We start from the raw sequence: 18,771 nt of genomic DNA, 5'->3' as shown, positions 1-18,771 counted from the left end.
GAGAGTTACAATATCAAATTCCAACCACAAACCGTATTTCAAGGAAAGTTGTTGGTATTGGCTGGACAAGTCCGAGATGTAGAAGAATTAAGAACAAAACAAGGGCAGAGTTCAATAATTCACGCTCTCATCATAAGGCAAACATCTGTGCACAACAACTACTGTGACTCATGTTTGTACTACCACGTTGTATAGTTTAGTTATTTCCAAATTGTAAACGGCTATTAAAACAGCCCTATCGAAATACAGTCCACTCTTTTATTTAAGTTCCCAGTAGGACCCTTTTCATGCGATTAATTAATGATATTAAAATGTATTATGTAGAATCGCTTTGCCATTGACAGATACATCTGATGACAGAGCTTACATTATTTCTACTTTTGACCACCATGAGCGCTGCGATAGATTATGTCCCCCCCACCTAGTACTTCGCACCCAGCGAATAGAGCGTAGAAATAAGCTCCACTAATGAACCTACTCAGTTATGCGCTACGCCTATAGGGGTTTAGTGATGCACTTATTATAGGCCAGTGAAGCCTAATACGCCATACATGTTTGTATATATTTATAATTATTAATTTTTATTATGTATTTGTCTAATTTATTTTATATTAATAATTAATTTTTTTAGATGATTATTTACGAGCTCATGCCATGCATGCATGCAAACGGGAACAGCAAACGTCAAACGTCCACGTGATTACATAATTTCCGACATGGCGCTGGCATCGACGCCGCAGTTTCCTTTACCACTGTGCGTCAGGTGCGGTGCGGTGTGTTGAACAGTTCCGATCGGATAAAAAAACATGTAAGTATGCATTTTTTGTGTTAATTACGGTGATTTTTTATAAAAACCAAACCAAGCAATGATTAAAAATCACTATAGGTGTAGTTAAGGTGGTATTGTTTCTAATTTTGCCTTACGTAACCTAATGGAATTATGTTTGCACGTGACCTTGCCCCATTTATTAATTTTAAAAAATAAATTAAATTAAATTTTGAGTCCCTGTTTGGATGAAAATTGCTTAAAAAGCAAGCGTACCATCTCTAAAGACAGGCTGATTAGTCGATTTGTGACTGCATCGATCCAGTTTTCTGCAGTATTGATTTTATGTTGCAGTTTTGACATGACACAGTGGTAATTTGTGACAATTGAACGCTAAAGTTTCTGCTATTTCTAAAAGAAAACAAATGAGTGCTAGCGTAATTGACGTGGATGATTATTTTTGTGTTACCTAACCTTCATCTGCGGAATTCCAAGTCTTTGACAATGGCATTGATTTTCGTCAATGCTTAGTTGAAAGGTCAGCTGAAAATAATTGAAGTGCATTGAGTGTTCCTTGCTAATTAGTTTTCTTTTGTTACTGTAAATAAGTTCAGTCAAAAGGGAGTGTCCAGAAAATTACTAATTTAGGTACTGAGATGATACCAATCCATCTGAAATAGTTTTAATTTGATTTGATTGTACTGAACTACAGTAGACCCTCTCTGACCCAGGATTTGTAGTTAATTGCTGTCTTCAAGTTATAATTTCAAATTATTAAACATGACTGCAATAGTAATAGTTTAGACTTTAAGTAATCAATATTCAAAATAATTCATAACTTCAAAATTTTTTTACCACTCATGTAAACATTTTTATATCTTTGTAATGCTCCAGCAAAATTTTAATAAGATGGGGTTAAAAATTATTTCATAGTTCAATACAATTAAAGAAATAGATAATTTTAAGAAAATGATTTAGGTCTCTTAGATCAAATCTTCCAGCTGATCTTTTATGTTAAACATTTTACTGCATTTAGGAATGGCAACACAATAGGTACAGCATTGTGGGTAAAAAACAAAAAATCTAATTGACTTGTTCTTTTTCTCTAATCTAATTGGTTTTAAAATTAATTTATTGGATTTTTTTTTCAATTAAACATAGAGGATAAGGTGGATTTTTAGAGTTGCAATATTAAGATTTTTTTTAAACATCAAATTATAATTAATTTTGTATAATACTTATTAGTTTCATTAACCCTAACTTTAGTCTAATACCCGTTTTCACCATCAATCCCTAATTTTTAACCCGGCGAGCATGAGGTGTAATAAAGTTACATCAAGCATGAGGCAGGGTATGACATACCCATAAGATAATGTAGCATAATTTAGTATTTATTATTATTTTCTATACTTTGTTGATTATATTGTGTAAAATTGTTTTTGTAGTGTAAAATGAAATAAAACAGTTCAGAAGTTATACATTAATTACTATTTATTCTAGTTTCAGATAATGATGAAATCACCAGGAATTTTGCTTTCATAGGGGTCACTTAATAATTAGGGATTGACGGTGAAAACGGGCTCACAGAATAACAACTCAGCGTCTAACGAACTGTTTCCCCGCAGAATAATGTTCTCCTCCCTTATGGACGCGGCGAGGAACTCGCCCTTCCGCGGGCCTCTGTCGGGCGCCCAGTGCCAGGCCCCCACTGCACCGCCACAGATCCAGCAGGTAACGTTACAATCATCAGGTTACTGAGCAATTAAGCAATTGCTTAGGGCAAGGCTGCTCAACGTTTTGAAGAGTCGGTCCAAATGGTGGATTCAGTTGTTAACAATGGGCCACTTACATTTCCTATTTCAGTTACTCTCAGATACTTGATAATGAAAGAAAGAAAGAAAGAAAAATTGTTTATTTGGTTGGTAATATAGTTTTTTTTTTTCAAGGATTTAAAAAAAATAAAAAAAAAATAAACTTTCGTGGGTCCGGGGTTGAGCACCTTTGGCAGGCAGCCTTTTTTCTGAGACAAAAAAAAGGGCATCACGTCTTGGGGGGCACCAAACATATGTTTGTATTGGTCTGGTTGGGTTATTAGATCGAAGGGTGAACGAAAAAGAATAGTATATAGTATATAGTAGTAGTCCATAGTCCAATCATTAATCGTCGTCATTTCAGCCACATCGAGTTCACATGACGTCCACTGCTGGACAAAGGCTTCCCCCAAGGATTTCCACATTTTTCACAATGATTACTCCAGCGCCGTCCGCACGAAGTCGCGGGCAGAGCTAGTTCAGTATAATAGAGTAGCGGGCGTGGCATCTTGTTTAAGGTTTGCCATCTGTGTTTGAATAGATAAAGCTATGTCCTTAATTTGAATACAACCTCAAGCGTAATTTTCCTTGAATTAATGTTTAGACGAATCTAAATTTTCCCTATTGCAAACTTGATAAGACACAAGTTAGCGTGAACCGGACGTCGGCTCAAGGACAAGAAATGCTTGACGATATACGAACGTCACTAAAACAAACACCGATATCATTTACTCAGGCCCCTTTCCCACTCCAGTTTTGCGGGATATGGAATCCTGCACCCCATTAGTGTCTGGAAACAGCCCTTAAAGAACTACCAGCTCAGAAAATCCAATGACAGATAAAAAATTTAGGCCAATTTACAACCCCATCAAGTTAACTGCGCACCTCGTTGCGACTCCCTCGCACTAGCCCACAACGCGGGGTTCGCACCGTTCGTACTAGAGCGTCGATGTGACGTCATATGACTGCCAGGTGCCTAGTTAACTCGACAGGGCCGCAGGGTTGTAGTCTCTAGACTATTTGACACCATTCTCCAATCATTTGAAATCACAACATTTTGGTCTTAAAAACTTAATTATTCTAAAATTACCTGTTAATCAAGATTTTTGTATTTAAAATTAAAAAAAAGGATTGATGTAATTAAAAAAAGGATTTTAATTGAGTTGACAAAATATAATGACGTCACTTGCTTGTTCGTTCGTTTCAGCCAAATGACGTCCACTGCTGGACAAAGGCCTCCCCCAAGGATTTCCACGAAGACCGATCCTGCGCCGCTCGCATCTAGGCACCATCCAGATTTTTGGTTGCATTGTACTTAAAAAAACGATTTTAATTGAGTTGACAAAATATAATGACGTCACTTGCTTCTATTGCCTACAAAATCTATGGGAGAATCAAATTAGCCTCACATTAAGTCTTCCTCCACAGAGCGGCATGGCTGCCGACGCTGCCCCCGTAGACTCCTGCGAATTCGCCTCCCCCAAGTACTTCGCGCTGTGCGGTCTTGGCGGTATCCTGTCTTGCGGTAAGTTCCCATCATCGTCAGGTCATTTAGTCGGTCTATCTATTGGGTGATCAAAGTGGATTCTTTGGTGTGTATGGATAATATCGCCTAGGTGATCAAAGTGGACTTCTGATCCATGGGTGATCAGTAAAAATACTTTATTCAGCTTGTTTTAGCCATATCTCGTCCACTGCTGGACAAAGGCCTCCCCAATTGATTTCCAAAACGACCGCTCCTGCGCCGCCCGCATCCGGGCCCCTCCCGCAACCTTCACCAGAATCCAGTAGCTTTATTCACGTAACAAAACTTCAACGACAACAAATCGCTGAGTTGCAATTCTATCAAGTAATCGGTCTATCGAAATGACCCTTGTGAATACGGATTTGCAACTGTTTTTGAATGGGACAACTTCTGAACGTCAGCGAGATCTTGACTGTCATAATACGTGAATTAGGCCACAGATCGTCGATCCACCCAGATCTAGCTTCCCACACTATGTCTTTCGTCCCGTGGTCGCCACTTGAGAACTTTTCTTTCATCAGCTCTGCGAGCTATGTGCCCCGCCCACTGCCACGTGATTTTAGCGTTTCTGCGGGCTATATCAGTCACTTTGGTTCTCATTTCTGATTCGATCACGCGGGGAAACTCAATACGAATCTTTCGCCTTTTATTCAGCTTAATAAACAATTATTAAGACTTACTAATCCAAAATCCATTAAAAACACTATCTCGGATTAAGCTCATTGATCGATGTACTATAATCAGCCACCACATTATTACAGTGTGAACTTTATCTCTACGATGTAAAGTCTAAAATCAATAGCAGGAAAATGTTGTGTTGACAGTACAAACATAGTAACCTAACATTATGTAATCAAATCAGCTTTTCAGACAGATATGAATGGCTCGTGTTATCAATGCTTATCAGTTTGGTCTTCAATCACGGACAAGTGCAATTTTCACTGATTTTGTGAAATTGAAAGTGTTGCAAGGTCAACAAATATACGTTAGATTTTTTCATCATCATTATTTCAGCTATAAAATGTCCACTGCTGAACATAGGCCTCCCATAATGATTTCCACATAGCCCAGTTTGTAGCAGTCTGCAATCAGCGCCTTCCTTCCATAAAAACAGGTTTTTTTTCATGGGATCATCCCGAGTTTATCCATTAGTTCAGTAGAAAAAATTACCTCCTACCTGGATGGACCTGAACTATTTTTTTTACCAAAAATATGTTAGTCAATCAGTCACATGACGTTAATTATTTTAGTAAGTATATTAGGTGGATAATTTAACTCTTTATCTTATCTTTTACCCTAATCTTGTGATTTAGAGCTGAAAAATGATGAATGATGAAAAAAAATGAAGACAATACAAAACATGATTAATTTTTTTTTTATTCACGAGGAAGCTCTTGGCCTGTATCTCACCTGATGGTAAGTGACGATCAGGCCAAAGGTGGAAGCGAGCTTCACCCGGAATCCTCAATCACGAAGGAAGAATACGGGTGCGTGCGTCAATGCTCGCTCGTGATTGTCCTGTCGATTAGATATCCCAGGAGGTGTGGTTGCGCGTATTTTGTTTTCCATGCAAACTCGCGGAGATGAACAGGCCTGCTTATACATTGGCGGAACAGTGTGCCCTCAATGGCGATTAAACGCAAGTTCATCGCCATCAACCAAAAGAAGAAGATATTTATCTGTCACTCTACAAAAATCACGGTCGTTCCCTCATTTCTCTCTTCTTTTTCTTTTAATGATGTTAGTTCCATCAGCACTCTGCACTACTACTAAAGCCAGGTCGCGGAGCACGTAGAATTTCGTCCAATGACCCCAAACTACCCATCCTTATCGCTCGCGCGTAATTATGTTGCGGTCACGCTCGCACACTCACTGCGGCCGCCCGTTGCACAGTCGCGACAGCAATACATTACGCGCGAGCGATAAGGATGGGTAGCTTGGGGTCACTGGACGAAATTTTACGTGCTCCGCGACCGGACTATAGTTCTTAGTGTTCCTAGTTCCTAGACTGCCGAATACTAAAGCGCCTCTCCTCCAGGTATCACTCACACCGCCGTGGTGCCGCTCGACTTGGTCAAGTGCCGTCTCCAGGTTGACCCTGATAAGTACAAGAATGTAGTCAACGGATTCAAGGTGTCCGTCCGCGAGGAGGGCATGCGAGGTCTGGCTAAGGGCTGGGCTCCCACATTCATCGGTTATTCGATGCAGGTACGTGTTAAAGGACGAAGCACACTTATCAGCCCGGAAACGGGTCGTAATCGGAACTCGTAATAGGCCTAATGCTGCGTTTCCACCAGAGATGTGCGAGGATGCGTAGCGAAGGATGTGTTTGTAAAGAACCAATAAAATCGCTTCCTTTACTGAGGCGAGGTAGCGTAGCGTAGACTGATGTGTTTGTAAAGAATCTCGCACATCTCTGGTGAAAACGGGTCTGACGCAGAATGTGCACTTCGCAAAATGAGCAATGCGCACTTTTCTATACAAATGTAAAGGCTGAAGAGTTTGTATAATATTAATATGGAAAAGTGCGCATTTGAAAATGAGCATTTTGCGAAGTGCACATTCTGCGTCAGGTTGAAAACGCACCCTAATTCCATAAGCTATTCCCATGATTAATAAAATAATACCAATTGTTCCTACTGAACATTTTGAAGAAAACAAACGTATGAGTCTTAATTGTACCCTCTAGTATTTCTCTTCACCCAAACTCTTGCTAACGTCTCTCAATTTACAGGGTCTCTGCAAGTTCGGGCTCTATGAGGTCTTCAAGGTTGGCTACTCCGGTCTCTTGGATGAGGAGACGGCCTACGTCTACAGAACCTTCGTGTATCTGGCTGCATCAGCTTCCGCTGAGTTCTTCGCTGACATTGCCCTGTCTCCCCTCGAGGCGGCTAAGGTAAGTTTGATTTCAATTTGTTGGGACAATCTCGAATTAGATTCAAATTCAAATCTTTATTTGCATAATTTTGGGTAAACATAATTATTGAAAACTAGCTTTTGCCCGCGGCTTCACCCGCCTGAAATCCGTTCAGTAGTTTTTGCGTGAAAGAGTAACAAACATCTTAACATCCAGACATCCACATTTTTCATTTATAATATTAGTAAGATGCTGAGTTAAAATCACACCAAAAGTATGTAAGTTTAGGACAAATAAACTTATAAGCTTGTTTTGTGTTGAAGGCTAAAAATAATGAAAATCTATTATTTACATCTGAGACTTGTTACAAAATAAATGAACATCTAAAAAATGGACAGTGGACGTTCTATGGCTGAAAATTCATCATCATTTAATGATAATGAATGTAATGTTTGTTTTACATTAAAATTAAATATGTAACTGGATTTTTAAAATCTTAATTAATTAAATAACCAATCAACTTTAATTCTGTATCGACCATCATTCTGTCTTGCTACTTTACACAACACATCAATAGTAAAATATCAGACTCAGGGACACTGTGGAAAAACTTAAAGAATTCAGTTTTAACAAGTAAAAAGGACACAGCTGACCTCTCACAGACTTTCACTGACCCAAACACAATAAATTCACACTTTCTAGATGTGCCGGGCGAGAATGGGGTTAACATCTCCCAACTAACTTACTATGAGCATCATAGATTTAATGCCTCTGCCGGTTTCTCGTTACGTTCTGTGGACAGTGATGTTGTGTTAAAAACTATTAAGTCACTGAAATCACATGCTCAGGGTATCGATGGTATTACATTGGACATGGTGTTGATGACGCTTCCTTACTCTCTTGAGTCTATTACAGATATGGTGAACATGTCTATTCAAGGGAGCGTGTTTCCTGAGTGCTGGAAGGTGGCAGTCGTCAAACCTCTGCCTAAAACCAGTCACCCCACCACGGTTCGGGACCTCCGGCCCATCAGCATTCTGCCGTGTCTCTCAAAGATTCTGGAAAAAATAGTTTGCGATCAACTGACAAAGTATCTTGAAAATAATGACATCCTTCCCAACTATCAATCTGGCTTCCGAGGGGGACATGGTGCGGCGACTGCTCTGGCTGATGTGATCGACAATCTTCTCACGGCTCAGGACAAGGGACAAGTCTCTATGTTGATGCTACTTGACTTCTCCAGAGCGTTTGATTCAATAAATATACCGCTCCTATTGTCTAAGTTAAGCTACTACGGCCTGGATAATAGTACAACTAAGTGGTTCCATAGTTACCTAACGGGGAGATCTCAAATAGTAGAACTAAAAAAAAAAAGATGGCACTATATTGAGGTCACGGTTGGAGCCCCTGCGTCGTGGTGTCCCACAGGGATCAATACTAGGACCAATTTTATACATATTGTACAGTGCTGATATAACAAATTGTATTGCTACCTGCCATTACCACTTATATGCGGATGACTTACAGTTATATCTGTCTTTTGCACCATATTATTATTATTATCATAACGAGATTGTCCCAAAAACATCCAAAATTGCACAACGAATACCCAATGACGAAAAAAAGCGCAAGGAGGGAATTGGCGGTTCGGACGCGGCGTTCGGCGGCCGCAGCGGTCGCTCTGCGTTAACGCAGCGTGTGCGGCGCGTTTGTCCTGCTGTGGTGCCCTGTGACTTCTAGATTATGAGATCTGAGGGTATAAAAACTAATAAATGAAAAGCGTATAGTTCGCGAGGCGTGAGTTGAGCTTTGCATTTGTGTGAATCGATCACCGTTTGTTTGTTCCGGCGTTTCTACTCAGCACTTGCCATGTGTTTGTCTGGAAACGCTGGTAGGGCCAAAAAGATAAATACATGTACTGGTTAAAACTGAATAAAATATTTTTGATTTGATTTGAAAAAGTAGTCAGATACCGATTTACGGTCAAATATCTGCCTTGTCTAGCATAAAAAAAAGTCAGACAAAAATCTTGTAAAAAATTGCAAACATGTTTGTAACTGAAAGAGGCTGACAATAGTGTCTTAAGTTTTTGCGCTGCTTTTTCTAAGCACTGGCCCATTTATTTTCCCGTATCTGTGGTAGGGTTAATACTGGGACATGTAAAAGTGCTTTTTAAAAGCCTACTTGTAAAAATAAATGAGTTTTAGTTTTCATGAGCACTCACATAGATGCAAAACTGCTTAGGCTTCGCGAACTGTACCTACCGTTATATTAGTAAAGTGCAACACAGAATAGGCACTAATATTTTCTTTTAAGGTCCAGTTTTCAACCGTATCCCGTTTCAGGTCAGAATCCAGACCATGCCCGGTTTCGCCAACACGCTGCGTGAAGCGTGGCCCAAGATGGTCCAGAACGAAGGCTACGGAACATTCTACAAGGGGCTGGTCCCGCTGTGGGGCAGACAGATCCCATACACCATGATGAAGTTCGCCTGTTTCGAGAAGACTTTGGAACTGTTGTACCAGGTCAGTATTTAGAGTAATACCAGGCCTGTTCATCTCGCGAGTTTACATCAAAAACAAAACACGCACGATGGCCCACCTACAGGCTACAGGATACGATTCGACAAGGCCTCACATACGAGCGAACATTGACTCACGCACGCGTATTCTTGTGTATGATGGAAGAAAATCGTGTACTAAATACTGTGCAGTATTTAACTGCCTAAATAATAATAAAAACACAATGTACTTTTTTAAGTTGCCTCAAGATACTGAGAGGTAAATAAGTAGTTAATATTATTCATGATAATTCATGCTAAATCATGTATTTCCTCCGCCATTTTCCGCAGTTTGGCACCTCACGTCACATCATTTTACCGAAGTCAGCCCTATAGCTTCGGCGCAGTGCCGATCACTGACGTTTGTCAACAAAATGGTGCTTACTCTTACCATATTGTTAATGACATTGAGCATACATTTTTTTAAATACCTTCGCGAAGTAAAACTTCTGTTAACGTAGTACTTATTATTATTCTGTGGTAATACATACTATGTATATTTATGGTGTGACACTTGTGCGGAAGACACAAGGTCGAAAAGCCATTTGCGCGTGTGGAGACTTGCGCGAAAAGCCATTTGCGCGTGTGGATACTTGCGCGAAAATATTTGTGCGAAAACAAGACAGCGCGAAGGTCGCCTAGGTGATCAAAGGACACTGTCGCTTGGACTTCACTTTGATCACCTGGGTGATCAAATACAGGTGATCAAAATCACTCAAACAACTTATTAGAAAATTGCCCACTTGCCCTGTGGAGTGGAAAATAAGAATAAAACTACAAATTTTTATTTGTACATCCTGAACACAAACATCTGGATTCAGAATACTTAAACTGGATTGATTTACTTCTACAATTCACATTTTTTAACACTGTGTTTCCTAACATAATATTTTAACCTCTTCATTTTCCAGTACGTGGTGCCCAAGCCCCGCGAACAGTGCACCAAGGGCGAGCAACTGGTGGTGACATTCGCGGCGGGATACATCGCCGGCGTGTTCTGCGCTATCGTGTCGCATCCCGCCGACACCGTCGTCTCCAAGCTGAACCAGGTACATTGTCATGTGTACTGTACTATGGTGAGTCAGTACGTGGTGCCCCGCGACCAGTGCACCAAGTGTTACCATCGTGTCGCATGCCGCCGACACCGTCGTCTCCAAGCTGAACCAGGTACATTGTGCATGTGTACTATACTATGGCGAGTCAGTACGTGGTGCCCCGCGACCAGTGCACCAAGTGTTACCATCGTGTTGCACCCCGCCGACACCGTCGTCTCCAAGCTGAACCAGGTACATATGTCATGTGTACTGTACTATGGTGAGTCAGTACGTGGTGCCCCGCGACCAGTGTACCAAGTGTTACCATCGTGTCGCACCCCGCCGACACCGTCGTCTCCAAGCTGAACCAGGTACATATGTCATGTGTACTATACTATGGTGAGTCAGTACGTGGTGCCCCGCGACCAGTGTACCAAGGGCGAGCAACTGGTGGTGACATTCGCGGCTGGCACCAGTGCACCGTCGTCTCCAAGCTGAACCAGGTACATTACGTCATGTGTACTATACTATAGTGAGTCAGTACGTGGTGCCCCGCGACCAGTGCACCAAGTGTTACCATCGTGTCGCATCCCGCCGACACCGTCGTCTCCAAGCTGAACCAGGTACATTATGTATACTACACATAGCCACGATAGCCGAACGGTGAAGGGGTCGGACTGGCCGACTAGTGATCCGGAGAATGCGAGTTCGGTCCCCGCCGCCGCTCGACTATAACTGCGGTGAGCTCACTCGTGATACAACTATATTTAGCTTAGTACGATGGACTAATGGGACTACAACCCACCACCACCCATGGCCATACCAACCTTGCGGTTATACTGGCCGAATCGCGGGAGGTGTGCGCGGAATTGCGGCTGCCTACGGCAGATTGCACTCCACCGCGCCACACTTCTTGACTCCCTACAAGTTATTTTTCTACGTCCTTGTCCCTATAATTCAGTTCTCCCCCTTCTGGGGCCTGACATTCACGGCACGGATGGACTAATGGGACTATTAGTAATTTTTCCACTAACAAATTACTAATAATCTTTAAAAATAAAACTATACTATGGTAAGTTAGTACGTCTTCTGTGATCCGCCGCCGTCGTCGCGCCACAAGGGTTTAAAACCTCCACGCTCCTCCTTAGGGTCTCGAGACCCGTAGCGCCGGCGCACCAGTGTCCAGTATATCACGCGGTTATCACGCCATTTTATCGATTTTGCCCATACATTTTGACGTCGATAAAAGTTATCACGGCGCGCATCTTAGGCCTACAGGACGACCCTAGGGAAACCGTTCCCCTTCAAGAGTGAGCCGTAGCCTAAGACGGAGCCGCAGACGAATGCACAATATTAGGACAATAACTCGCGGCTTCGTTTCAATGGCCCCGGAACAACTTGTTTTGTAACGAGAAGTTTTCCTAATGAGTCACACACAGACGAGTAACAGTCACACCCTTTGGTTGGGTGTGACTCATTGGAAATAAGCTACTTTATTACATTTCAAATTCGCATTTACTATAATTTATGTGTTTGTGTCCAGGACAAGACAGCGACCGTCGGATCCATCGTCGGCAAACTCGGAATGGCCGGCGTATGGAAGGGTCTCGGACCCAGGATCGTCATGATCGGTACCCTCACCGCTCTGCAATGGTTCATATATGACGCCGTCAAGGTAAGGCAACCAACTGTTAGTACAACTACATCTTTGTATGGCAGGGTACTCACCTGCCATGTAGCATGTAACGTAACCAACCTTCAAGTGAGTACGGCTCGTCCACGGTCATCGCGTATATGGCTGCGAGCTCCTGAATCCGCCTTTGTGCTCGCAGTGATACCGCCACTCGGCGGGTCGCTGCGATCTCCCTGCAAACTACGCGCGAGCAGCACGCAGCGGGCTCGTGCCTACGTACTCACTTGATACAGAATCTGATACATTACATGCTACACGGCTAGATGAGTACCCTGCTTAAGGTGACTTTTTATAGTGATGCTGTGGCGCATTTAGTAAACGAGCGACAGCATTGCTACTAACGCGTTAGTCGTATTTGCAACGCGCTACAGAAGTGATGCCAACGCGCTACAGCATCGCGACTGTATCGATACAAACTCGCAACCATGTCGGACGATTTCGGCGAGAAAAAAGAAAGTTGAAAATCTCTGACGTCCGTACTTTTTCGAGGCCTGCTGGAATCAATTCAACGACTAGTCTTCGAAAAATATTGACTCTGAAGAGACCGATTTTTACTTTATTTCGCGAGAATCACCCAAATCAAACTACTGCGACATTTTCTTCATCACAATGCCAATGATTATTTCAACTACCAATTGTTCCTACCGACCTCATCTGTGGAGCCAAACTATTATGAGCCTTAACGCCAACACTGCATAACCCACCCACAGTTCTCCGATATTGACCTTTATATCCTTACAGGTATGGCTCAGGATGCCCCGACCACCGCCAGCGGCCATGCCCGAATCGATGCGCAAGAGATTGGAAGCCGAAGAGGCCGCTAAGGCCAAGTGAATTAGAACCATTACCTAACAACACTAGCTTAAGAAATGAAGCACTCCTTATGGGGACGGATAATCGTAGTACTGTATAGCAAATATGTGAACTAATATGCTACTAGTAAATTTAAGGTGACATTTCGTCAGTTTAAATTGAAGTTGTGTATTTTTTCTCAAGCGAATATCACTTGTACACGTGATCGCTGACGTATGTGTAGCCGTATCGCAAGTCGCGTTGAAAATAGATATTAATTACCACGCGCGTAAGACATGTTTCAATGAAATTTTACGTAACCAAACGCGAATACTGCGATAAACCGGCTGAGCGATTATTAACAGTATTGAAAGAATGATATGGTCGATTATCCAGTGGCAGTGTTGTTAAGCTTTAGAAAACAAATTGTACCACACCGCCACACTGTACTGTATAGTTCCCATTGTGATTACCATGTTACAATAATAAGTTTAACGAAATCATGTTAATTTATTTTCAATAAATGATTATTTTATTTATTTTTTGGTTTATTTTTTTCGTATGTGGTTCATGTTCGATGTCGGCGTATGTATTGTTGAAATCATGGAAACAATAAATTTATTAGATTACAATACCTCGTTTTAATTTTAAACTACTACAAGTACTAGTACTAGGTATAATTAATTATTATGTTCTGATTAATTTCGTTACGGGTCCAATGGTAGTTAACTTTCCCCCGCCCCGGCTAAGATGTTTGCCCCGGGATAAACTTGCAGCGGTGGGAATAGTCCCGTAGTTCTATAAATTTATCTTGATTATGTGCTCACACAATGAAACAAATAAAATAATTTGTACTAGTCCTTAACCTTTAACTATGGACGTGAAAAAATAATCACACTCCAATGGACGTCGGGTCTCACAGACCCCTATCTAACAATCTTCTTAGTTTCATATCTAATTAAATTTGAATATATTAAAGAGATAATATATATCTAATAACTATTAATAAAGGATTTAGTAGTAAATGTAATCAAATTTTAACCATCATTTAATAATTTTTTTGCAAATTTATAAAACTTAGACATTTTTCAGTATAAATTGACTTGCCATCACATATAGGCTCCTTGATTACAGTCGATCATTAATAAATGAAAGTAATATTTTTTTCTTTGCTAATCTATAACCATGTAACATAAAAACATGAACAGAACTTCTGAAGGACCTAAAATAAAAATTTTGACAAGGGTTAAAGTTACTAAAATTATACACAGTGGCCTAGAACACTAAAGACAAATTATTTCTACAGGCATATATATGTTATCTTTCTTTGAGAGCTTTAGTAGGTCGAGAGCAACACGTGGCGGGAAGGTGTTTAAACCGAGAAATCGGAAAGGGGGGTGGGCCTCTGAGACCCGACGTCCATAGTTAAAGGTTAAAAATATACCTATTTTGTCTTACATGTACGTTTAAAATAAATAAAAACAAGACTGCTATGGGTCTAGTCAAAACGCACTTTAAAATCGCAAACCCATCGCAAACCAGTCGCAAACAAATAAACAAATCGCAAAAGAGGTCGATAACAAAAAAGGCTTAGTCAAACGTCAAAAAATCGAATCGCAAAGCCCTACCTATCGATAATCGAAAGACTGGATTGAAATTTCCCATACAAAGGCTTAGCCAACATGCATTTAAGACTCAATCAAAATCGAATCGAATCGCAACACCCGCCATTTTCATTGCGATTACTTAAACCCCGGTGATAAGCTTCGATTAAATAAATAATAAAATAAATAATTTGAATTTGAATTTGAATTTGAATTTGAATTTGATTATATCGAAAACCAATAGGGTGAGTTGCACCACCTAACTTTGACCGTAACTATGACGTTAACCGGTGTTTTTTGTATGGAGTTTGACAGATTTTAGACGTTTGTCAAAGTTAAACTAAGATGGTGCAACCCACCCTAAGGCTGTTTTGACAAATCCGTATCGCGATGTCGTTTTGACAGCTAATTTGACAGCGAAGCATAGACGTAAACCACAGATAAGGATAGATGCAGCATGTGTCAAAATTTGTATGAAGCCGAGCGTGCCACTTTTTAAACGTCATTAGTGTCATTTTAGCGAATTTTAGTGATTGCCGCAACGTAAAAGTAATCGTATCATCGTACTGCATTCGCAAAGTCATCGAATGATATCGTGTGACTCGATTCAAAAATTAATTAATTCCGATAAAACTGATATTTTGTTAAATTTATAGCTAGTCTGACTGTGGATTAAAATAATTATGTAGCGGTAGACGTTATTCTACAATTCTACATTATTAATTTGCAAATAATATTTTTGTTGTGCCTAATGTTTATGAAAGTAATGATCGTTATTCCATTATGTTAAATAGTACTACTAGTAATTCATACTTAATTCCATACTTTTAAAATATATCCTAGTAAGTAAATGACCTACTTTCATAAAATAAAGACTATTTTACTCAAGCTTTTTATTTTTAATAAATGTAAAAATGCGTAGTTTTGCCAATACGTTTTTTTTTCATAAAGCTAAGTCAGGTACCTAGTTTTGAAGATATTTCTAAACGACAAAATCTCGGGCGTCGTATACATAGTAGTAATAGTGTATACTGCGATCACTGACCTAACTTCTTTATTTGTATATTTCGACGTTATACAGTGCACTCTGTCTTCCGCGATCACTGATCTAACTTGTTTTATAATTCTTCTTCTGCTACTTTATTCTAATTAATTACATATTTGTTACTAGAGATGGGTTTCCACCCGGGTAAAAACCCACATGAGGGTAAAAACCCAATAAAAACCCGTTTCATTCCACCCGTGGGTGTTTACACCGGGTGAAAACAAATAATTTTATAATTATTTCAATTGGTATCTTTTCTTTATTTTTATTGAATTTTTCTCATTTAAGTTTATGGATTAATAAGTAATAAGTCAAATTTAACACTAATATGCATTTATATCGTGGCCAAATCGTAAAATTGATCACGTTATGATGATGTGACCAATTATTTTATAAAATGGTGTTATTTCAAGAATCGTTGAACCGATTTAGAAGAAATTTAGTAGGAACACAATAATTTGTGATCATGGCAAGGACATGGAGGGGGGGGATGCCAAAGATGCCAAACTCTCTCTTTGATGACATTACGGTATAAAGTTACAAATAACAACACCAACTACAAAGTACTTCTGCTTAAAAACTTGAAATCGAACCGCCCTTCCGCCACTGTAACGCATTGTAACGTTTTTCAAGACCTCCTCTCCCCCCAGATTGCATTACGTAACACTAGAACGCCCCCTTAGCAACAAATACCACTTCTCACTTTAAAAAAAACGCTATTTTTGTTTTCACCCACCAGAATGGGTGATAATGGGTAAAAACCGGGTTTTTACCCAAATCACCCGGTTTTAACCCAATCGGGTGAAATGGGTTTTTACCCAATACCCATCTCTATTTGTTACTCGTTGCTGTTAATTACAATTCTCAATACGTAAATAATTTCTTCTCTCTACCGTGTTCGTACTACTGTCCTCGTAAAATCATCGTATCTGATTGTTGTAATCGGATTACATGAACATCACTCGACCATGTATGTCCATTTGGACATATCGGAATGGCACGCTTTGACTAGCAACTTGCTGTATCTACTCTAATCCATATCTGTGACGTAAACAGAGAGCAGAAAGAAGGAAGAAACTAATTTAAAAAAAAAAGCTAAAAAAAGTAAAAACAATCGCAAAGTCATAGACATTTTTTAACTTTTATTCGATTTTGAATGAACTTTTATGTCGCCACGTCGTTGGTGGTTCAATGTGCATTTTGGCTGCCATTTTCCGATCGAATCGAATTACTGGTGACGCGGCGACTGACATTAGTGAAAACTTCCTATTGGTTTGCGATGGCATTTTCACTAGACCCACTGTAATCATCATAACCCTTCCTTTTGTAGTCAGGTTGAAAAATCAACTGCATTACAACTGCAACATTAGGCACTGGGGGCATAAATCTTTTTAAAAAAGGTACCTAATTCATGAGCTACAGTGAGCTCAATAAATTATAGGGAGCTTCACTATGGCCATAGACAGGATTGAAAGTCGTTAGTTTCTTTATGTTGCCTGCTTTCTCTTTCTTATATCCGTTTCCTTGAAGGGTAAAAAAGGATAGGGAGATAATAATTCGATTAAGAAAAATCGATTTACCCTAAATTACAATATTCTAACTGTACAGTCGAGGACAATTTTTGTAAAATGGTGTTTCTTGTCTTCTTGTCTTCTTTCTCCTTCCTCCTATTTACATGTTCTGTCGATATTTTTATCTTTATTAAGCTATTTATTTTTGTTTCCTTTTTACTCCGCCTAGCCTACTCAAATTTTCAGTTTAGCCAATAGTTGAATAGCTGTGAACTGTACGTGTTTTGAATTACATTGAAATTTGCCCAAAGCAGGATTCGAACCCGCAATAGAAGTAACCCAAACACAATATAAGTTTTTTTAGGTACCGCCGCAGAAAGGGTAAAAAGTTTAATGGAACCTACATCGGAAGTGACTTTGTGGAAACAAGCCAGATCACAGGTTACATATTTTGGTTAGATTGTATTACATATATAAAATGGAACTAAAATTCGGAATAATAATAATAATACCTATCAGTTTTTCCTTGCTTAATAGAATTAATTTAATACGGAACTGTCCTATAGCCTATAGGTTGCTGGAAGAGATCGCTTTAAAGCGATAAGACCGCCTACGTTGTGCTGTATCTCTTTTGAATATTTGTTGCTGCAACAACTGCTGGAAAGAATCATAACGATGTCGACAACCTGCAGAGTGGGTACCTACCAACCGGGACATGGGGCCCCATAATTTACTCGTAATATCCCAACTGTCCGCGGTGTAAGTAGGTAAGTATATTATTTAGGTATCTTGTTCATAAAGGGTTTTATACATCAAAGTCATCTGTCACCCGCTTTGCAACAGAGGGAAGTCGGTATTATATTTTTCTATACTCATATTCTTCTGATTAAATTAGTTGGGAATTCCAATTAAGAAAGATATCCCCTGGGGACTACTCAACCTTTATTTTGGGTTTTTTCGGAGGCCAAGTTGTAAATCATGGCTTTATAAGAGTTGCAGCTTTTGGAAAGCGAGGTAGGGTTAGTAGTCCCAAATCAAATCAAAATCCATCATTAATTTAATTTAATATCAATATACCTAATCTAGGCTCCAGGAAAGTGGGGTGCTGCAGCATGAGTTTGGACGTTAGTGATAAAATTATGACGACAATTCTCACTTCATAATAATTACCTAGCAAACTTGTATTTTGATTATTTTTTTTCAATGCCTAAGCAATTTATGAAAATGAAAATGAAATTTATTCGTCATGGCATATTCGAAATTTATTGGTTATGGCACTTACTTACCGCACTTAAGTTACTATTTTGCACCGCCTACTTAAATTTTCTATTTGGCCTTGAGGTTAACTAATAGAGAATGCCACACGGCATTAAGTTCACTTTTTCTACCGCACTGTTAGTGAGCAATAAAATATTTAAATAAAAAATAAATGTATCTGGATTTGATCGATTTATTGATTTACCTCTGTTGAATTACATCACTAATTCATTGCAAGTTTTTTGACGTTTTTACTTGATTGATTAAATTGGCGGGTATTCTTTTTCGATTTTTTTTCTGCTGCTCCTGGTGCTCG

General features: G+C 39.7%; 1 protein-coding gene across 1 annotated transcript; it reads left to right on the top strand.

Moving 5' to 3' along the window:
• Window positions 1–699: 699 nt before the first annotated feature.
• Window positions 700–13,577, top strand: LOC135085907 (phosphate carrier protein, mitochondrial-like). Its single transcript, XM_063980692.1, has 9 exons — window positions 700–808; window positions 2,392–2,497; window positions 4,006–4,102; window positions 6,141–6,310; window positions 6,837–6,998; window positions 9,305–9,484; window positions 10,431–10,568; window positions 12,097–12,228; window positions 12,988–13,577. The coding sequence occupies exons 2-9, from the start codon at window positions 2,396–2,398 to the stop codon at window positions 13,078–13,080; spliced, it is 1,074 nt and encodes a 357-aa protein (XP_063836762.1). The 5' UTR covers window positions 700–808; window positions 2,392–2,395; the 3' UTR covers window positions 13,081–13,577.
• Window positions 13,578–18,771: the final 5,194 nt, after the last annotated feature.

This window comes from Ostrinia nubilalis, chromosome 30 (genome assembly GCF_963855985.1).
Source record: "Ostrinia nubilalis chromosome 30, ilOstNubi1.1, whole genome shotgun sequence".
NCBI classification, from domain to species: domain Eukaryota; kingdom Metazoa; phylum Arthropoda; class Insecta; order Lepidoptera; family Crambidae; genus Ostrinia; species Ostrinia nubilalis.
Note: the sequence above shows the minus strand (reverse complement) of the source record. Positions and strands in the feature narration are given on the sequence as shown.